This window comes from Procambarus clarkii, chromosome 21 (genome assembly GCF_040958095.1).
Source record: "Procambarus clarkii isolate CNS0578487 chromosome 21, FALCON_Pclarkii_2.0, whole genome shotgun sequence".
NCBI classification, from domain to species: domain Eukaryota; kingdom Metazoa; phylum Arthropoda; class Malacostraca; order Decapoda; family Cambaridae; genus Procambarus; species Procambarus clarkii.
Genome location: NC_091170.1, coordinates 42,133,898 through 42,152,092, shown reverse-complemented (window position 1 = coordinate 42,152,092; position 18,195 = coordinate 42,133,898). Strand labels below are relative to the sequence as shown.

Genomic DNA, 18,195 nt, shown 5'->3' with positions numbered 1-18,195 from the left:
ACCAGGCGTTCCCCAGATAGGGTTAACAAGGAAAATACTGTACAGAATACATGAAATAAAGGTAACATTAGATTGCTAGAAAAATCTCTTGCTTAAGACATGTAAAAGTTCAATAAATATGGATGAGTAGATTCATCTATATCAGGAAAACATTAGTTGAATAATGTTAATAATTGTTCATATTTGTTACAGTCTGTCCAATCACATGGGAGCTACCCACCACCTTATACCCAACGAACACGATTTCCAAGTGCAGGCCCAGCTGGGGGTCCAGGTGGAGGGACCAATATTGCGGGCCATATAAGTCCTGCAAGTATGATGCGACCCAGTTCTCAACAGTTTGCACCTGGAAGTCCAACAATGCCTTCTCGACCAACTATGAATAATCAGGTATGATTATCAAGTAACTTAATTTTTCAAATTAAGGGATTTGGGGAAATCCCCCAATTGGGGGAAGCAAGAACATCATATGTAATTACAGAGGACTAGTCCTATTCATTGTCTTTTTTTATGTAAGGTGACTTACACTCTTATAATTAACTAAAACTTGTATAATAATGATAGATTAATTATACACTGTAAACCCTCTGTTTAAGAGCTGAAGGGGGTTTAGTGACTGCAGACAGTGGACAAGGCTAAAATATTTAAATATTGAAAAATAGAAACAAAATAAAAACACTGTACTCTCAAAATACTCTGGCTGATAGTAGCAAGATCGGTTCAACCTAAGAACTAACTCCTCGCAATGCTTGGCCAGCCCTGCTTTATTAGCTCTTCTTCACCTAGCCCTGCCTTGCCTAGTCCTGCCTTGCCTAGTCCTGCCTCACCTAGCCCTGCCTTGCCTAGTCTTGCCTAGACCTGCCTTGCTAAGCCCTGCCTTGGCAAAGAGTTGAAGTCACCAAATCATAGGATGCTATCTTTAATAGTTGTGGTAAAATTAATAAAAAAAATTAGCTTGCGTGACATACAAGATCAAGGTAGTGTATCCTAAGTACATTATTACCAATTATGTTCTGCAGTCACAGACTAAATGTGTCAATCTTCCAGAGTATTTATGAAAAAAACAGAATTGACAAACTATACTGGATTTGTGAAATTTCTAATGCTTATCCTCTAATGTTTCTGCATGAAATATCAGAGGTCCATGGTTGTTCAACATACTCCCAGTGAGTAAAAGGAATATTATCGGAACAAACGTGGACATAAGAACATAAGAACATAAGAACAAAGGTAACTGCAGAAGGCCTATTGGCCCATACGAGGCAGCTCCTATTCTATAACCACCCAATCCCACTCATATACTTGTCCAACCCGTGCTTGAAACAATCGAGGGACCCCACCTCCACAATGTTACGCGGCAATTGGTTCCACAAATCAACAACCCTGTTACTGAACCAGTATTTACCCAAGTCTTTCCTAAATCTAAACTTATCCAATTTATATCCACCGCCTCGCGCTCTGTCCCGTGCTGATACCTTTAATACCCCATTAATATCCCCCCGGTTATGTCCATTCATCCACCTGCAAACCTCCATCATGTCACCCCCAACTCTTCGCCTTTCCAGCGAATGCAACTTAAGCCCCGTTAATCTTTCTTCACATGAAAGATCTCTAACTTGGGGAACCAACTCAGTCATCCCACGCTGGACACGCCCAAGTGAATTCACATCCATTCCACAATACGGCGACCAAAACTGAACTGCACAATCCAAATGGGGCCCAACCAGAGCAAGATATAGCTCGAGAACCACACCAGGTGTCTCGCTACCAACGCTGCGATCAATAAATCCAAGTGTCCGATTTGCCTTATTACGAACATTTATGCATTGATCCTTTTGTTTTAAATTCTTACTAATCATAACTCCCAGATCCCTTTCGCAATCCGACTTCGCAATCACAACACCATCTAGCTCGTATCTTGTAACTCTATCATCATTACCTAACCTCAGAACTTTACATTTATCAGCATTAAACTGCATCTGCCAATCCTTTGACCATTTCAAAACCCTATCTAGATCAACTTGAAGTGATAGTGAGTCCTCCTCCGAATTAATTTCCCTACCGATTTTCGTATCATCGGCAAATTTGCAAATGTTGCTACTCAAACCTGAATCTAAATCATTTATATATATTATAAACAACAGAGGTCCCAGGACAGAGCCTTGAGGCACTCCACTTACAACATTTTCCCACTCTGACTTGATTCCATTTATACTAACTCTCTGTTTCCTTTGGTATAGCCATGCCCTAATCCAGCTTAATATAGCACCCCCAATACCATGAGACTCTATTTTTTTAATCAGTCTTTCATGTGGCACTGTATCAAAAGCTTTGCTAAAGTCAAGGTATACAACATCGCAATCCTTACCACTATCAACTGCCTCAACAATGCTAGAATAAAAAGATAACAAATTTGTTAAACATGAACGGCCATTTATAAAACCATGTTGCGACTCAATTATTAATTTATGTTTTTCAAGATGAAGACGAATTTTATTTGCTATTATAGATTCGAGTAACTTTCCCACAATAGACGTTAGGCTAATTGGTCGATAGTTAGACGCAAGTGATCTATCTCCTTTCTTAAAAACTGGTATCACATTAGCAACTTTCCAAAACTCTGGCACTCTGCCTGACTCTATTGATTTATTAAATATGGTTGACAGTGGGTCACAAAGCTCCTCTTTGCATTCTTTAAGCACCCTAGCAAACACTTGCTAGGGTGCTTAAACACATCTTAAAGAGAAAACTAGATAGTATTCTTCAAGTGTCGGATTAACCGGGCTGTGGTAGATATGTGGGCCTGCGGGCCATGCCAAACAACAGCCTGTTGGACTAAGCTCTCACAAGTCAAGCCTGTCCCCAGGGTAGGCTTGGAAAGTAGAACTTCCACAACCCCATTCAGGTACAATCCAGGATTTACGAATTTTTGAATACTCTGTCCCGTCTAGAGTACTGCTCAATACTCGCTTCCCCTTTCAGAGCAGGAAAGATATCTGAAATAGAGAGAAAACAGAGAATATTAATGGCACGCATAGGCACGATAAACCACCTAAAGAAATGGGACCATCTCAAAACTCTCAAGATGTACTCTCTGGAAAGAAGACAAGAGAGGTATCAAATAATATTCAGTATACATGGAAGATATTGGAAGGCCAAGTCCCAAATTTGCAGAGTAGAATAACAATATACTGGAACAAAGGTACGGAAGGAAATGTAGAATAAAACCAGTGAGAAGTAAAGGTGCCATTGGTACAATCAGAGAGTACTGTCTGAACATCAAAGGTCCACAAGCATTACAAATATTGCTGGAACAAAGGTGGTGGTCTTCAAGAAACAATTAGACAAGTTCTTGCTAGAAGTACCGGACCAACCAGGCTGTAGTGGATGTGTGGACCTACGGGCAGTTGCAAGCAATAGCTTGTTGGACAAAGTTATCACAAGCTGAGGCCAAGCTCGGGAAATAGAAGAGCTGAGACCCTATCCAGATTCTAGACTCCAGATTCAGGGTAACTCATTCTTCTTGAAGATAGCAAAAATTATTAAAAATTATTTTTCTATGGAGGATAGGAAAACTCCTCACAGCTGCATACTCAGAATTGTCAGTCTTGCAGTCTCAAAACTGTCAGCAAAGAGTCAGTACACGGTGTAGTGCAGACAGACTCGGTGCAGACAGACTCGGTACAGACTGACCAAGAGAAACAAACAGAACAAAAACTCAAAACCCTGTTGATATTATAAATGTGGCATACAGTATATGTAAATATGAACCATTGGGAAGAACGAATGGAACATGCAAATAGAATCACCCAGGAAAATATAGAAATATTCTTAGCATAGGTAATTGTTCCAAAGTTGCAATTTTTTTCTCCCAGAAATATGTAAAAGTTCACTAAAAAGAAAGACTGCTATTACAGACTGCCCAGCTTTTCATACAAGAGGAATCAGGTGAATATAACTAAAAGAATGGCATTATAAAAACAGCAACAGTTCTACATACAAGGGAGACTTCTTAGTAAGAGAGAGGAGAAGAATTGGGAGCCGGTCGGCTGAGCGGACAGCACGTTGGACTTGTGATCCTGTGGTCCCAGGTTCGATCCCGGGCGCCGGCGAGAAACAATGGGCAGAGTTTCTTTCACCCTAAGCCCCTGTTACCTAGCAGTAAAATAGGTACCTGGGTGTTAGTCAGCTGTCACGGGCTGCTTCCTGGAGGTGGAGGCCTGGTCGAGGACCGGGCTGTAGGGACACTAAAGCTACGAAATCATCTCGAGATAACCTCAAGAATAGCTAGAAATGACAAAAAATTATCACCAATTCAGTCAATGCTCTAGACAGGACATAAGTACCATGGCACCTTACCAGAACCACAAATATTAACACCAAGTAAAATAACCAGTACTTCCATAAATGCGATGACATCATCCATATTTGCCAACATTCAGGGTGTCAAAACATGCAAAACATAATTCATTTTATTTTATAACTTGCCTTCTAAATGAGGGAAATTGCAATGTTGGCAACCCTAACTGAAACTCATATAAAGGACTACTATAATAGTGAAATATGGATACATGAGTACTGTATAATCTTTTTACAGGATGAGTATGGGGTGTACAACACACCGCTCACAGGATGAGTATGGTGTGCACAACACACCGCTGAAAATTAAGATGTGAAAGGAAACACTTGCTACAGGGACGGTTCAGCCTGTACAACAAAGATGCACTGAGCTGTTAAGGACCACAAACAATATTTAGGAATTGCTGATAATCAAAACAGAAATCTTAATTGTGATTATTGTCCTTGTATATAAGTCACCAGATGTAAATCTTTAGCAGTTTAAGGAGCAAATAATGAAAACAGAATAATGCTTAGAAACCTCACAACCTCTTCCCCAAACATCATCTTGCCTGGTTACTTTAACATGATGGCTCAAATGAAAAAATGCTGTAAATATAGTAAAATATAGTTATTTCAGAGAATATTCCAGGAAGCAGCCTAAATAAAGTCACATATAAATGACCTCGTACAGAGGTGTGACAGATTTTTCTTATACATTCTAAACCTAATTTTTACAATGATGAACCGGCTATGAACATAATGATTACAAATACGTGCCAGTCCAGATCACACCCTAATCAAAGTTCAGAGAAGTATGGGCAATATATTTGCGGATCCAGTCTCTAATGCAAGAGGAGAAAATTTAGTAAGCTCATTTTTAATAATAAACTGATTAAATGGGAAACAATAAACTAAGGCCTTACATAAATAAGCTGGAAAGAACATCTAGATAATGAAAACCTAAATCAGTGCCTCAATCAAATAGGCACAATGGCATTAGAAATATGCTCAAGTCGCATACCACTATGAAAAAAAGAGAAAAATAAGTAGAGTGGAAAGAGAATAGCATTCCCTCTATAGGCATAGAAAACAAATTGTACAACAACTTAAACATCCCACCATATCTAAAAAATGACTAGAAAGACTATGTAGATAAAAATAGGAATGATTGAGGTAAAAAACACGTCACAAGAGGATGAGATGACGACTGTTTCAGTCCGTCCTGGACCAGTATCAAGTCGATTGTGATATATCAACTTGATAATGGTCTAGGATGAATCAAAACTTCGTCGTCTCCTCATCTTCTGGTGTGTGGTTTATTCTTCGTATCTTCAGCCATGCTATTGTGACTCATAGTTCCAGAAGACATTTTGTAGCATGCCTTTACATCTTTTCCAGTTTATTGATGTGTTTCTGGAGATATAGGCACCATACAACTGCTGCATATTCCAATTTTGATCTCTCAAAAATGGGAGGCACCTCTGACAGGATACACACATTTTGCTTATAAAATATTAATATAATGCACAGATAGGGGATTATTTTTAGTCACATAATCATTATCCATAAGTTAACTTCATAGATTGCTGTCTCACAGACATTAGATTAGTTTCTGTATTAAATTTGCTCAATCTTGAAAAATTAACAAACTAAATAAAATGAAGTTTAAGGTTCAATAAAGGTGACTGCTCAGAGCAGTCAGATAATTTAATTACCGTATTTCCAATTTTAGTAAGCAATTTAAAATATTTTTTTTTTAGTAGAGACTAGTTAATTTAATTTACCATTGTTAATAATAATAGTTTATGAGTAGTTTACAGACAGTACTGATAAGCTTAATTTAATTACCAGTATTTTAAATTTAAAGTTTTCACAATAATGTACCTTTGATGACACTTTCAGCGTCATTTGATACGACAGCAAGAGACGAGAAAACGGCTCCTACAACATCAACAGCAACAGGTGTTAGTCCCGTCCAACACCTCAGATGTGGCTCAGCCTCCACCAACTTCTTATCAGAACATGGATGACCTCTTTAATAACACCGTTGCGCCAAATGTGAATGTCACTCTCCAGGTAGTCTAGCTAGGGCCTCTTTCCCCTTTAATCAACAGCCTTGATTGTAAGGGGACTTACTTCAAACTGGGGTTGTTTTTTATGATGATGTGGGCAATTGGTTGGTAAAACTGGATTGAGGCTTAAGTGGATGTCATTTTTAAATTTATATGTCAGTAACTGGAAAGTATTAATGATTTTTTGTTAAATGAAAGAGCAAAATGCATTCACTGAAGATCCTTATATTAACAAGTTTATTACTAATTCCGACGACTTCTATTCTTGATAATTTCAGCGTAATGTAGCAGAGTCTCAGACATCTCCAAACTACAACCTGCTCAATTCACCATTAGGGGGTGGTGGACAGATTTCTCCTGGCCAGCGTATTCCCCAACCCCCTTTCTCTCCACATGGTCAGACAACTTCTCCCCTTCCAAATCAGCAGTACAGCAATAGGTACAGGCACAGATAAAACCTTTATTGTTGTATCTCTAAATATTTGCATATATAATGCCCATCAAATCCACATACTTTTAATGGGTTACAGTAAACTACAAGAGTTTTTAACCATAAAATAAAGTGTCACTTCCTAAAGGTGGAAGAAATATTTAGCTTTTTTATTAGTAGATAAATTTATATTTTTGACTGTAATACTTCGTATTAACATTGCCAGAAATCTTGAGTCGGATGCATTTAATTACTTGAATTCAAGGGGCAGTTCTGAGTAGGTGTTGCTGTAAAGAACAATCACAATTGCCGTTTAAAACTTGCATGTGTTGCAGCAGTCTTTTAGCTCACTTTCAGCAGAATTATGTGCCAGTAAATGTTTTCTATAAATTTCAGTGTTTTGCTTTTATTTATCTGCATCTTGATACTTTATTCCCTATAGGACTTCTTTTTTACCGAGAGCATGACTGTGTGTAGCATTTACCCGCAGCGATTTCAGTTTCCTTCCAGTCAAAGCTTTGAAGATACACCTGAAGCATTTTCTAAAGAATTTCAAATTCTGAGGAACTATCTATGTAGGTATGTAGGTATACCTACACAGAAGTCTATGTAGGTATATTAAGAATTGGCTTAGTATGTATGCACCAGGCATAAGTTAAAGGAAAAATGCAGGACTCGAAAGTGAGGCTCATGTAATAGTAGTAAAAACAGACACATGAAGTGGAAGGAAGGCAAAGAAAAGGAAAAAAATAGCTTTTTAATTGGCATTGTGGAGTTGGATAAACCAAGGAACAGAACGATCAGTAGGAGAAAAGAAACCCACATTACTTCTCCCAGTGTTGTGCTTTTATGGGAAACACAAAAGGTTTAAGGATATATTTATATGGATCAGTTGCACAGTTATCAAGCACTGAACATTTAATTAGCACACTGGTTGGTCTGTCACCCACAAAAACCCATCTATGGGGAGGGTAAAAAGGGTGTATTCCTTCCTCTGTTGATTTTTCTGGGGGGAGCCCTGTCGGCTCCCCGGAGCTTATCCAGGCTGATATGCTAATGTCAGACTTTGGCATCAGTCATGTGTATGGAGTTCTGTGGGCCTACCGGGGACCACGAGCCAGAGCCTGGCCTCCCTCAGCTGTACAGCTGTGGTCTGTACAGCTCCCCCCTCTCTGGAAGGGGAGGGGGGAGCTGCACAGAAAGTGGCACGGCGACGTGTGACGTCATGCTCGTTTGCTTGTTTCTTTTTGGGGAGTTCTATCCTCTTGTTCGGCTTTTGGTAGCAATTTTCACCAGAATAGGGGTTTGTTTTGGGATGCTTACCTTTCTGGGTGCCTGACCCGGTCGATGGCAGACATGGAATGCTTCCAACCACATGGGGGTTTCTATAGGCCATTGCTCCCCATGCCTCTCTGAGGGGGCTAGGTTCTGGCTTGTGGTCCCTGGTCCCAGTTCTGTGGGCGTGGTAGGCCCACAGAACTCCATACGCATGACTGATGCCAAAGTCTGACATTAGCATATCAGCCTGGATAAGCTCTGGGGAGCCTCCGGGTCTCACCCAGAAAATGGTGTTTCATTACATTCAACGCTTTTTTTTTATTGCTTACTTACTAGTGTTAAATTTGCAACCTCACAGAGTGCAACATTATTTTTTTCACACATTCTTGTTTCTCTTTGAAAGCCTGTGGTGACTTCTTAATTTTCTAATAACCATAGAAGCATGCATAATTCTTTAGCATGTTTCAGGTATTCCTTTAAAATTGAATCATTTAACAGCATTGAAAATAACTGTAAAAGTGGCCTTTCCCTCAAGAATTGCATTTCCCAGAGGGCATGAATTATCAAAAGTATTGACTGGTAAAACAATAAGATTTTGCTTGAAATGCTAGCTTTTCTTGAAAGTCTCCAGTTATGTTGGTAATGGTAATAGCTTTCCTGGCTAGTCAACAATATTTTCCTTATGGCTATCTTGAGGTTATCATGAGATGATTTCGGGGCTTTAGTGTTCCCACGGCACGGTCCTCGACCAGGCCTCCACCCTCAGGAAGCAGCCCGTGACAGCTGACTAACTCCCAGGTACCTATTTACTGCTAGGTAACAGGGGCATCAGGGTGAAAGAAACTCTGCCCATCGTTTCTCGCCGGCGCCCGGGATCGAACCCGGGACCACAGCATCACACGTCCAGTGTTATGTCCGCTTAGCCACCGGCTAGTCAGTATGGGTGTAGGTCCCTAAACCTATTGACATCAATGGGGCTCCGACTGAAGTGTTAATTGTTGTCTAGCTAGGCATGTCACAACAGTGTGTGGTAGTTCATTTTTGCTCATTTACTGATTAATCAAAAGAACTTTTTAAGTTAATCTGATTTCACTTGGGCATTGTCATAAGGCTAAGCTGTGTTTGGAGCGGAATACTCTTATTGTGTTCTAAGCTGTGTAGGAGATGAATGTTTATACGGTTCACTAAGCTGCATTTAAAATTGCTAATGAGGTGTTTTCTCTGGAAATGTCATGAATATTTTACCTATATTCATAGTGAAAGAGCTCGGTAATTCGAATTTTGGTAACCCAAGTCTTTGGGTAATCCAAATAAATTTGAGTTTCAGTTTTTGAGTGCTCAACTCTACTAAAAATTTGTGTTGCTGAGATTTCTATTCAACAAAAACCTGAATAAATTCAAAATTGTTAATTTTTGGAATGTCTGACTAACTCAAATGGAAGAAGGCCCATATAATTTTGATTATCAAGCAAAGACAGTACTTTAAAAGTTTTGGGAACTGTATGTTTAAAATCTGACATTAATAATACTGTACAACAATCTACTCGATTATCTTATTCTTTTATTTTCTTGGTCAAATAAACAACAGTGGGCAGATGGGTGGATACCAGGGAGCACAAGGCCCGCAACTATCTCCAAGATTATCCCAGGGGTCCCCAGTTCCGCCAGGCTATCAACCAGGAGGTCAGCCACTCCCTCAAATGTCCCCCACAGGTCCTGGCACGCCAGGCACGCCTGGGGTACAAGTACCTCCTGGTCAGCAAAGTCCGGCGTGGTCATCTCCGAGTCCGCAACAGCGGCCATCACTAATGTCCCAGAACCCGATGCTGAATGCACAACTTTCTGTGAGTTTTTAATTTTGTCATAAAGTTAGTTGTAATACTGTATGCCAGCTTTGATAAAGAAGTTATATACTTATCTCAAAGTATGTAAACCAGTTTATAGTTATAAAAGTTAAGATCTATTAGAATTTTATTATTTTGTTACAGTATGAAAACATTTTTTAAATACCTAGTCATTTTAAGCTATATTTCATGCAAAAGTACTTGCTTTCAGCTTTTATGGCAGATCCAGAAGTTAACCTGCCACTTGAAACCTCATATAATAATATATTCACATTATATTATATGTTAAGGAAATATGGCATACAATGTAATGGGTGTGTGTGTGTGTGTGTGTATATATTAGAAATATATTAAACTTTTATGTAAGTAAATTGCATTTGCAGTTTGAGATTAAATATTTGTTAATGCCTACATAATGGCCATGGCTGCCATAGGTCGCCATAATGTGCAGTTACAAAATAAATTTAATTAAATTAAATCTTCAAAAGTGATATCCATTGAAAACTGAGTTTCTTGTTTTGAAGCATGCAGCAATGGCAGCATGCTTACAAGTTTCAGAAAGGAGAGTTTAAGGAGTCCAGTGTAGCCCCTGTTGCTTCACAAACATCAAAATTTTTTGCCTTGCTTATTTTTCAAACTGTTACACTAAACTGTATATGAAATAGCAATATGAACACTGATAATTATCCTCTCTATTCAGTTAAATTAATAATTGCAGTGTTTTGGTGATGCTAATGGGGGTACGTGTATATCTTTTCCAAGAACTGCAGACCATTGCCAGAGCCATCTTAGCATAGTAGCTACTAAGCTCCTGCTGATGTTGATCAACAGCACATAAGTGAAGCCAGCATTATATGAAGTGCAGAGCAATATAGATGTTAAAAAGGAACTACTTTTAGTTTTATCATGTTAATAGTATTGAAAGTGGCAACTTACATCTACTAATTTCATTGATTTCAGTCCTTTATAAGAAATGATGGTGGTCGACAGTTTCCGGGTGGTGGGCGTGCAGGTCAGTTACCTTCCATGCGTTCTGTGCCGAGTCCTAGTTCACGCCAGTCACCTTATCAAAGTATGGGTCCTCATACGCCTGGGGCCACTGGGCAAGGAGACCCAGGCCCCTATCCTCCCTCCTCTCCACAGCAAGGACAACCACCTTTAATTTATCAACAACAGCAACAACAACAGCAGCAGCAGCAACAGTATCGTATTCAACGAACAATGTCAGCACCTGGGCAGATAACAGGTAAGATACTGAATAGCCTTTTCTGATCACCCTATACTCAGGCATCTTATGGATGCAAAACTAAGGTTTCTGCATTGTAGATTTTATGGAAAATAAAGAAGTATACTCTTCTTGTACTTTTGGGATTCAAGGTTTTTATTCAACTTTCTAACAGTGCAGGTACTATTGTAGTAGTATTTTTTGCATATTTCACAGTTACTCATACATACACTCCTTTCATTAATTATTACTTTGAGATTTTGATTGCAGCTTATATATACTTTTATAAATGAAAAGTAAACATCTTTCTTTTAAAACCCATGATTTTTCCTGCAGTAGTTAGTTAACATTGGTTTGGTTTGCTGTATTGTAGTTTGGTTGTGGGACACTGGTATACATTCCTATCCACGGCATGGAAAAATCCTTGCATACCTTATCACCCTTAAATCCATCCCCATTTCTGAGTTACAGCCAATGCCTCCCTCCTTTTTTCATTTCTAGGTCAGTTTGGCCTATCTACTTCTGTCTTATAAAGCTTCTTTCAAAGAAAATTTTGTTGCACCAAGTTCATAATTTTTTTTGCTACAGTACAAATTTTGTAAAATAATAATACTGTAGCCTTACTCAAAAGTCATATGCAACTACTTTGAAAATTTGTAGAAATAAAATGAAAATAATCTGAGAAATAAAATGAAATGATCACAAATAAGCAGTGCTCATTATTTTTTTGCTGCTCTGATGCAGAAGGCATCTTCAGTATGGTACCTGTCAGCTGTCTTCATCTAAATTGACTATGTGAGGTAACCTGATGCCTGATTCACACTAATAGGCAAATAGAGCTTTAGTTAAAGTAATATATGATCGTGTAAGGAAAAGAAATGTACTGTATGTGCTTTCTTTTGCTTCCTTGTCAGTTAAGCTCTATCAAAGAAAAAATTGTGTTTTATGAGATTAACAATGAAATCTTAATCATTCATTGCTAAAAATGTATGTCATTTATTTACCTGGCAGGCTCAACTAGACAATCTAACACACGCATGGAGTATTCAGAATATGTTGAAAATGGTGTCGAGAATTTATCGCTACTCAAAATTTTTATTTTCTTAACAGTAAGTTGTTAGAAGATACAAATCTCTTTAGCATCTCAGTTTTAACAAATAAAACCTGATTGCATATGATTTTTAAGGATGATTACTGTATTTTTAGTAGAGTGACATTATGTAACAAGTCCAGTAGTCGTATTTCTGATGAGGTGGAAAGAACCAAGGAAATTACTGATGATGATGAGGCTCCTATAATCTATGTATTTGTAGATAGATTAGTGTAAATTTGTTATTAGGAGATAAAATGTTTAGAACAAGTTCTGTATTTTGATAATGTTAAAGGCAAAATTTGTTATCTAGTACTGTAAACAAGTGACCAATCCTCTTCATACAGCAGTAAACAGTTTTGTTTAATCAGCAGGCAATAATCTGGTTACTCATCACTATTTGAGTTAATAATTCTTTATATTAGCTGTTCAGTTGTGTCCCCATATTTTTCAATGTACTATTGAACTTTGTATATTTGTATACTGATGGGTCATTCAACTTTTTCGTCACATATTCGTGTTTGTTCATTGGAAATGCAAAGGAGCCAGTATGGAAACTTAAGTGCAGTGAGGGTGGACAACGAATGAAATACACTGAAATAAGTAGTAACGGAAACCAACTCCATCCACAGCTTCAAGAACAAATGTATAAAAAATGTGAAAAGACAAGAAATTATGCACCAGATACAAATAGCTTGGAGGCAGGACCCAATGAGCTAGTCATTCACCATAAACATTTGATATATAAGAATGCATATTGGGAAAGATAATCAGAAAGAGGATGATGGAACATGTGAAGAGAACTAGCCTTGTAACTAAGAGATGGCATAGATTTAGAGGGGCCAAGGCATTCTTGATGAACATGATAGAATTCTATGAGTGAGTCACCACCACCAGCAAAATACATATACAGTACTATAAACACCTTACATTAGGCTAATCCTAGTATATGCAGCACCAGTATGGAATCCAAACTAGGTAAACCACAAGAAGAAAATTTGGAATGGTCAAAGACATAATATAAGAATAGTACCAAAGATAAAAAGATGAGCACAAAAACAGGCTAAAAAAACCAGCATTGAATGTAATGAATGCCATTATCTGGGTGAGCCTCTACGGCTTCCTGGAGCTTATCGGGCTAATGTATGTTATATTAGACTGGGACATTAGCTATGGAGTTCAGACCTACCAGGGACCAGCACCAGAACCTGTCCCCTTCAGAGAGGTTTCAGAGAGCAATAGCCTGGGAAAACCCCCTTGTGGTTGGGGGTGTTCCTTATCTGCCATCGACTGGGGTTAGGCACCCAGAAAGGTAGGCATAACAAAACAAATGCCACATGGTAAGAAACTAAAACAAAAAACCGAACAGAGATAGAAACTCCCTACAATCCCAAGGAAACAAGCAAACAAGCAATTATCACAATTTACTGCGTCCCCCCTCTCGGGGAGGGGAGGGCTGCTCTGACGACTGGCGCGGCAGTAAATTGGGATAATTTTGAAGGTGGGAACAAAGTGATAGTACAAGTATAGTCAATTTGCTGGGCCTTAATATCAAGAACGTCACTCATTGTGTAACACTTTAGGAAATGAGCAACAGGCAATCTCAAACTGGCTCATTTAAGATTTCCTTGACACTTGTATAGGAATTTTCTGAATTGAACTACATAATGCCTAAAGCCTGCCTAATGTGATGTTCTTGTAGCTTGATTGCTATGATATTCAGCCCTCCCTGATTCTTAGGGAGTTTGCTCTCCTTTCCATTATAGACCTCCTTCTCTTTAAACTTGGCCACATCTATCAGTTCATTCATATGATGTTGAAGATAAGCAAGTATAAGGCTTATGCTGGAGTGTATGTTGAGACAAACTTAGCCATCATTCATAGCCATCTTCTCAGTTCTGTATATAATGGTGTGTACATGCCTACTCAAACAACACAACATTCAAAGATTGGAGCAAAACCTTGAACACTTAGATTGTGAAAGTGAATGCCAGTCCTCTGCAAGAAGGAAAAGAGGAGCAGGACGAGAAAATAGGTTATAACCAATAACAAGGCCTTCTTGGAAGTACCACGTTGAGTGAGATCATAGTGTGCACCCCAGAAAATACTCCATGAATGGGAACTTTGTCATCAAACAAGAAGTCTTAGACATTGAAAGCTAAATTAGCTTCTAAACAATATTTAACTAAATTTATGTGGGGTACTTGGGGAATGAGATTAGTGATAACCACCAATGTGCTCCAATCCTCAATAGATTCTCAGCATCTTGAATAAACTACATGGAGCACCTTGAAGACAGATTATCAATATATCACTGTAGGGTTGTCACCCTTCCAATCCAGTTCTTGACCCCACTAGAAGATGCACAAATTCTGGGTGAATTGTCCCTGTTAATAAATAACCTGAAAAATAAATGAATAGTGTGGATGCAGAGTACAAATCCACAGGGATAAAAATCCTGAAGAGGAAAATTTAGTGGGTAATATGCAAAACTAGTAATTTTCCTGATCACCTGATAAAATGGCTCCAGCTGATGAGCATTCTGAAGCGCAAAGAGAACCTACTAGAATGGAGAGCCTGAAGTTGTTAAACATGTTGGCAACAAGAAAGTGAAACCAAAATCGAGCTTCCTGCAGAAGGTGAAAAGCCAAGTTACAAAGACAAGTGCCCAGCAATTAATAGGTGCACTCGACAAATATTTACTTGACCCTGGACTGGCCACAGAAGGCTGCCAAACATCATCTGGGATCCAACAAATTAAGACCAAAAGAAACTAGCTGCACACTATTCTAGCTGTCTATCCCAGTGAAAACTCATAAATAATCATGTGGCTACTAAAAAGGCAACACAGAGACATAAAAAGAACAGGCAGATACTCCTTGCTAGGTCATTGAAACTACTAATCATGGGCAGATAGCAAACAATGTTCTGACAGTGACCCAGCAGTGTGAATGTGTGCTAAGGCTTACAGCAGAGAAACAATAAAGTTTCCTAAGAATAGACAGGAATTAGCTCTCTTGGCCTTGCCTGTTTGGCTTCCGAGACCCCTGTTAGACTGCGCTTTCAGGCACTTGTTGTGGGTTTCCTGCACTTGGTTACCTTTGCATTCTCATTTGATATGTTTGGTAACTGGTGACTTTGTTTCTTATTTTTGACCTTTGGGAGATTTTCCTTGCCTCCATGCTTTGGTTGGGTACTGGCAGGTTTTGGACTTTTGCGTGTCTCAGCACTGGAAGGCTGCATTTTTTCTTTGCCTGCGAAGTCGTTGTTGGGTTCTGCATCCTTTCATAATTGTTACTCCAGTCAGTTGCTTCAACCCTGGGGGCATGGATTTTGGTTGGGGCCTTGCTCTCAGCCTGCCTTCAGCTTGCCCCAGGGTACCTTGCTTGTAGCTTCTCACTCCATTTTGTCTCAGTTTCTTTGTTCAGGACATTTGGCAGCTCTGGCATATTGTGGTCTATTTTCATGAGACTTTTGCTCTTCCTTTGGTTGTACATTTGACCCCTTTTGGGGTTTCTGCATAACAGAATGAGTGGTGTTCGTGGTGAGAGTGGAGATCTATCTTAATGGTTTTGGGATGTCTTCTATGCCCAGTTCAAAACCAATGTACTAGACTCCTAAAGGATTTCTTCATCCTTTCTCTTCTGTTTTGCACCATGTTTCTTAGGTTCTTTGACTGTTTTGCCTGCAAGCTGTTCCCTTGAAGCCCTGTGCAGGTATTCAGCAGTCTGCCTCATGTTTTAATGTTTGGATCTTTAAAATGCTCCCCATGGCCTACTTTCAGAGTTATTCATAGGCTGCACAAGAAAGGAGCTCCTACTAATCATTTGGGAGCTATCACTTCTGGAATGGCCTGTGTGGCAACTTTGATAAAAAACTGGGTGTTGATCATTATAAACACTCTTCATTGACTGGCCCCTTGGTCACTTCCTTTCCCGACTTTGGAATACTGACTTAGCAAATGCTATTTGGTTAGCTTGACTTCAAGTGAGGGTGGCCTGCTCCTTTGACCTTATTGTGGTAGTGCCATCTAGTGGTGGTGGGAGTAGTGAGTGGTCAGCCATCTGATTGATGACAGATGAATAACTTGCAATCTGTGTTTGTAATTATTTTTCATAATGGGTGCTAATTATGCATTTTCTCTTTTGTATCATAGCAAGTAATCTAGTTGGTGGATTGACTTTGTCTCCTCTGTCTCCCATCTTCAATTAGATTGGAAAGCCAATTAAAAAGTACATTGTCACCATGAGACACAGGTTGTCAAGAGCTTCTTAAAAGGACAATGTCTTAGAGTGGACTTGGAATGTTTCGTATTTCCCCAAACCCCTTTTTTCTATCACTTATATTTTTGTTTCCAGAGCTAGTAGAGTTTGTAATTGAAATTTACCAATTTATTAACTAATGCATTAATATATTTCTGGATGAGCCCCTTGGTGGCTTTCTGAAGCTAGCCTGCTGAGTTGTTTCCTCCTTAGTGAATCACATCAGCTATAGGTATTCTGTTGGCTACCGGAGACCAGATCCAGAACCTGATCACCTCACAAAGGCATAAAGAGCTGGAAATTATAATGATCACCCACACTAAAAAAGCACCCAGAAAATAAGTTAGGCAATAAAACCAGCTGTAAGCTTCATCTAAACAAGGTGCTGAGACAGCCAACAAACTCTGTAAATGATTCATTCAAATCCAGATGGTTCACTTGAAACTGGTTCGAATCCCCCTGGTGCTCAAAGTGACCAAAAGATTGCATTACGGGGCCTCTCGGCTATGATTCGTTGATGTTACTGTTGTTGATGTTAGACTGCTTTGATCTTCCCAAGGTGCCTAATGACAAAGTGGATCCCAGTTCTTTTCCAAGATAAGTGCCGACTGTCTTTTGGACTGTATCCTGCGGGAGCCATTTGCTTCTATATTTTTCCTAATCTCTAGTATTTGCTTCATGACTATGTATTTACAAACTGCACTACATGTGTAGACTTTGTATAATCTGTGCTACAAGCTGCATGTATTTAGGTTGCCCATCCCTAAGCACTTGTATAGCATTGCCCTAGTGGGTTTTCGGTAGTTCGCTTCTGAGAGGCCGGGCCATTAAGGTGGAGTGCCTCACCCTGGATAGTGCACGACCATTGACTCCTCTGCGAGACCATGTGATTGAAGGAGTTCTGTGTTATTTTGGGGTTGTGCGCTTGTTTATATGGTCTGCTGCAGACACTCTTCATAGCAGAGTTTATCCTGTAATCTGTGTTCAGTGAGTTTTTTTTGGTGAACATTCCTTGTTCCTGAGTGTCCTACTTGGTTATAATCTTTCAGGTCCTGGTAACTCCCTTGCAGTTCTGTGGTGTAGCTTGTAATGACCCATGGAGCCTGCTTCTGCTGTTTTTGAGATTGAATGATGCTCAGTAGCCTTGCAAGATGCAGATAGTCATTCTGTCTGTCTCCGTCATGCTGCCTGCTGGGTCAGTGACACTTTCAACCCTGAGTCCTGCAATGTTTATACTTGTTGGGTCTCTATTATGAGCCTGCATCAAAACAGGAGACTTAATATATAGTTACTGCCTTGTGGGTTCGTTTTTCACACATTCATGGTTCATGGTGTGGTGTTCAATTTGGTGCCCCAAAGTTTGCTCCTAGGGTGTTTAGGGACCCAGGTTTGGAGGTGCTGACAAATTCCACCTGGTTTAAGTTCCCTCTCTCCTCCTTTTCCTACTAGTGGGATTCGTCCAGCATCTGGTTTTCCTTTCCTGGCCTGGGCTTTAAGATGCCTGAGGGTTTTGTAGTCATGTCAAGGTTTAGCTTTAGAAGTAGCTTGACCAGGGATTTTCAGGGATACAGTTCCTTCTGATGAGGTTATTTTACTCTAGATAAGGACTACTTCTATCCCCCTTGTTGCTTCCCCCCCCCCAAATTCCACAGA

General features: G+C 39.4%; 1 protein-coding gene across 25 annotated transcripts in view; it reads left to right on the top strand.

Annotated features, from left to right (window-relative positions):
• Positions 1 to 18,195, top strand: part of LOC123760692 (nuclear receptor coactivator 2) — a 562,651-nt gene that overhangs the window by 461,387 nt on the left and 83,069 nt on the right. For 19 of the 25 annotated variants that reach the window (XM_069328371.1, XM_069328357.1, XM_069328359.1 and 16 more), the window contains 5 exons: positions 193 to 390; positions 6,244 to 6,417; positions 6,692 to 6,852; positions 9,710 to 9,965; positions 10,926 to 11,211. In XM_069328371.1, coding sequence (XP_069184472.1) covers positions 193 to 390; positions 6,244 to 6,417; positions 6,692 to 6,852; positions 9,710 to 9,965; positions 10,926 to 11,211 — 1,075 coding nt within the window. The remainder of the gene's footprint in view (positions 1 to 192; positions 391 to 6,243; positions 6,418 to 6,691; positions 6,853 to 9,709; positions 9,966 to 10,925; positions 11,212 to 18,195) is intronic. The other 6 variants (XM_069328366.1, XM_069328354.1, XM_069328363.1 and 3 more) reach the window with 1 other exon arrangement.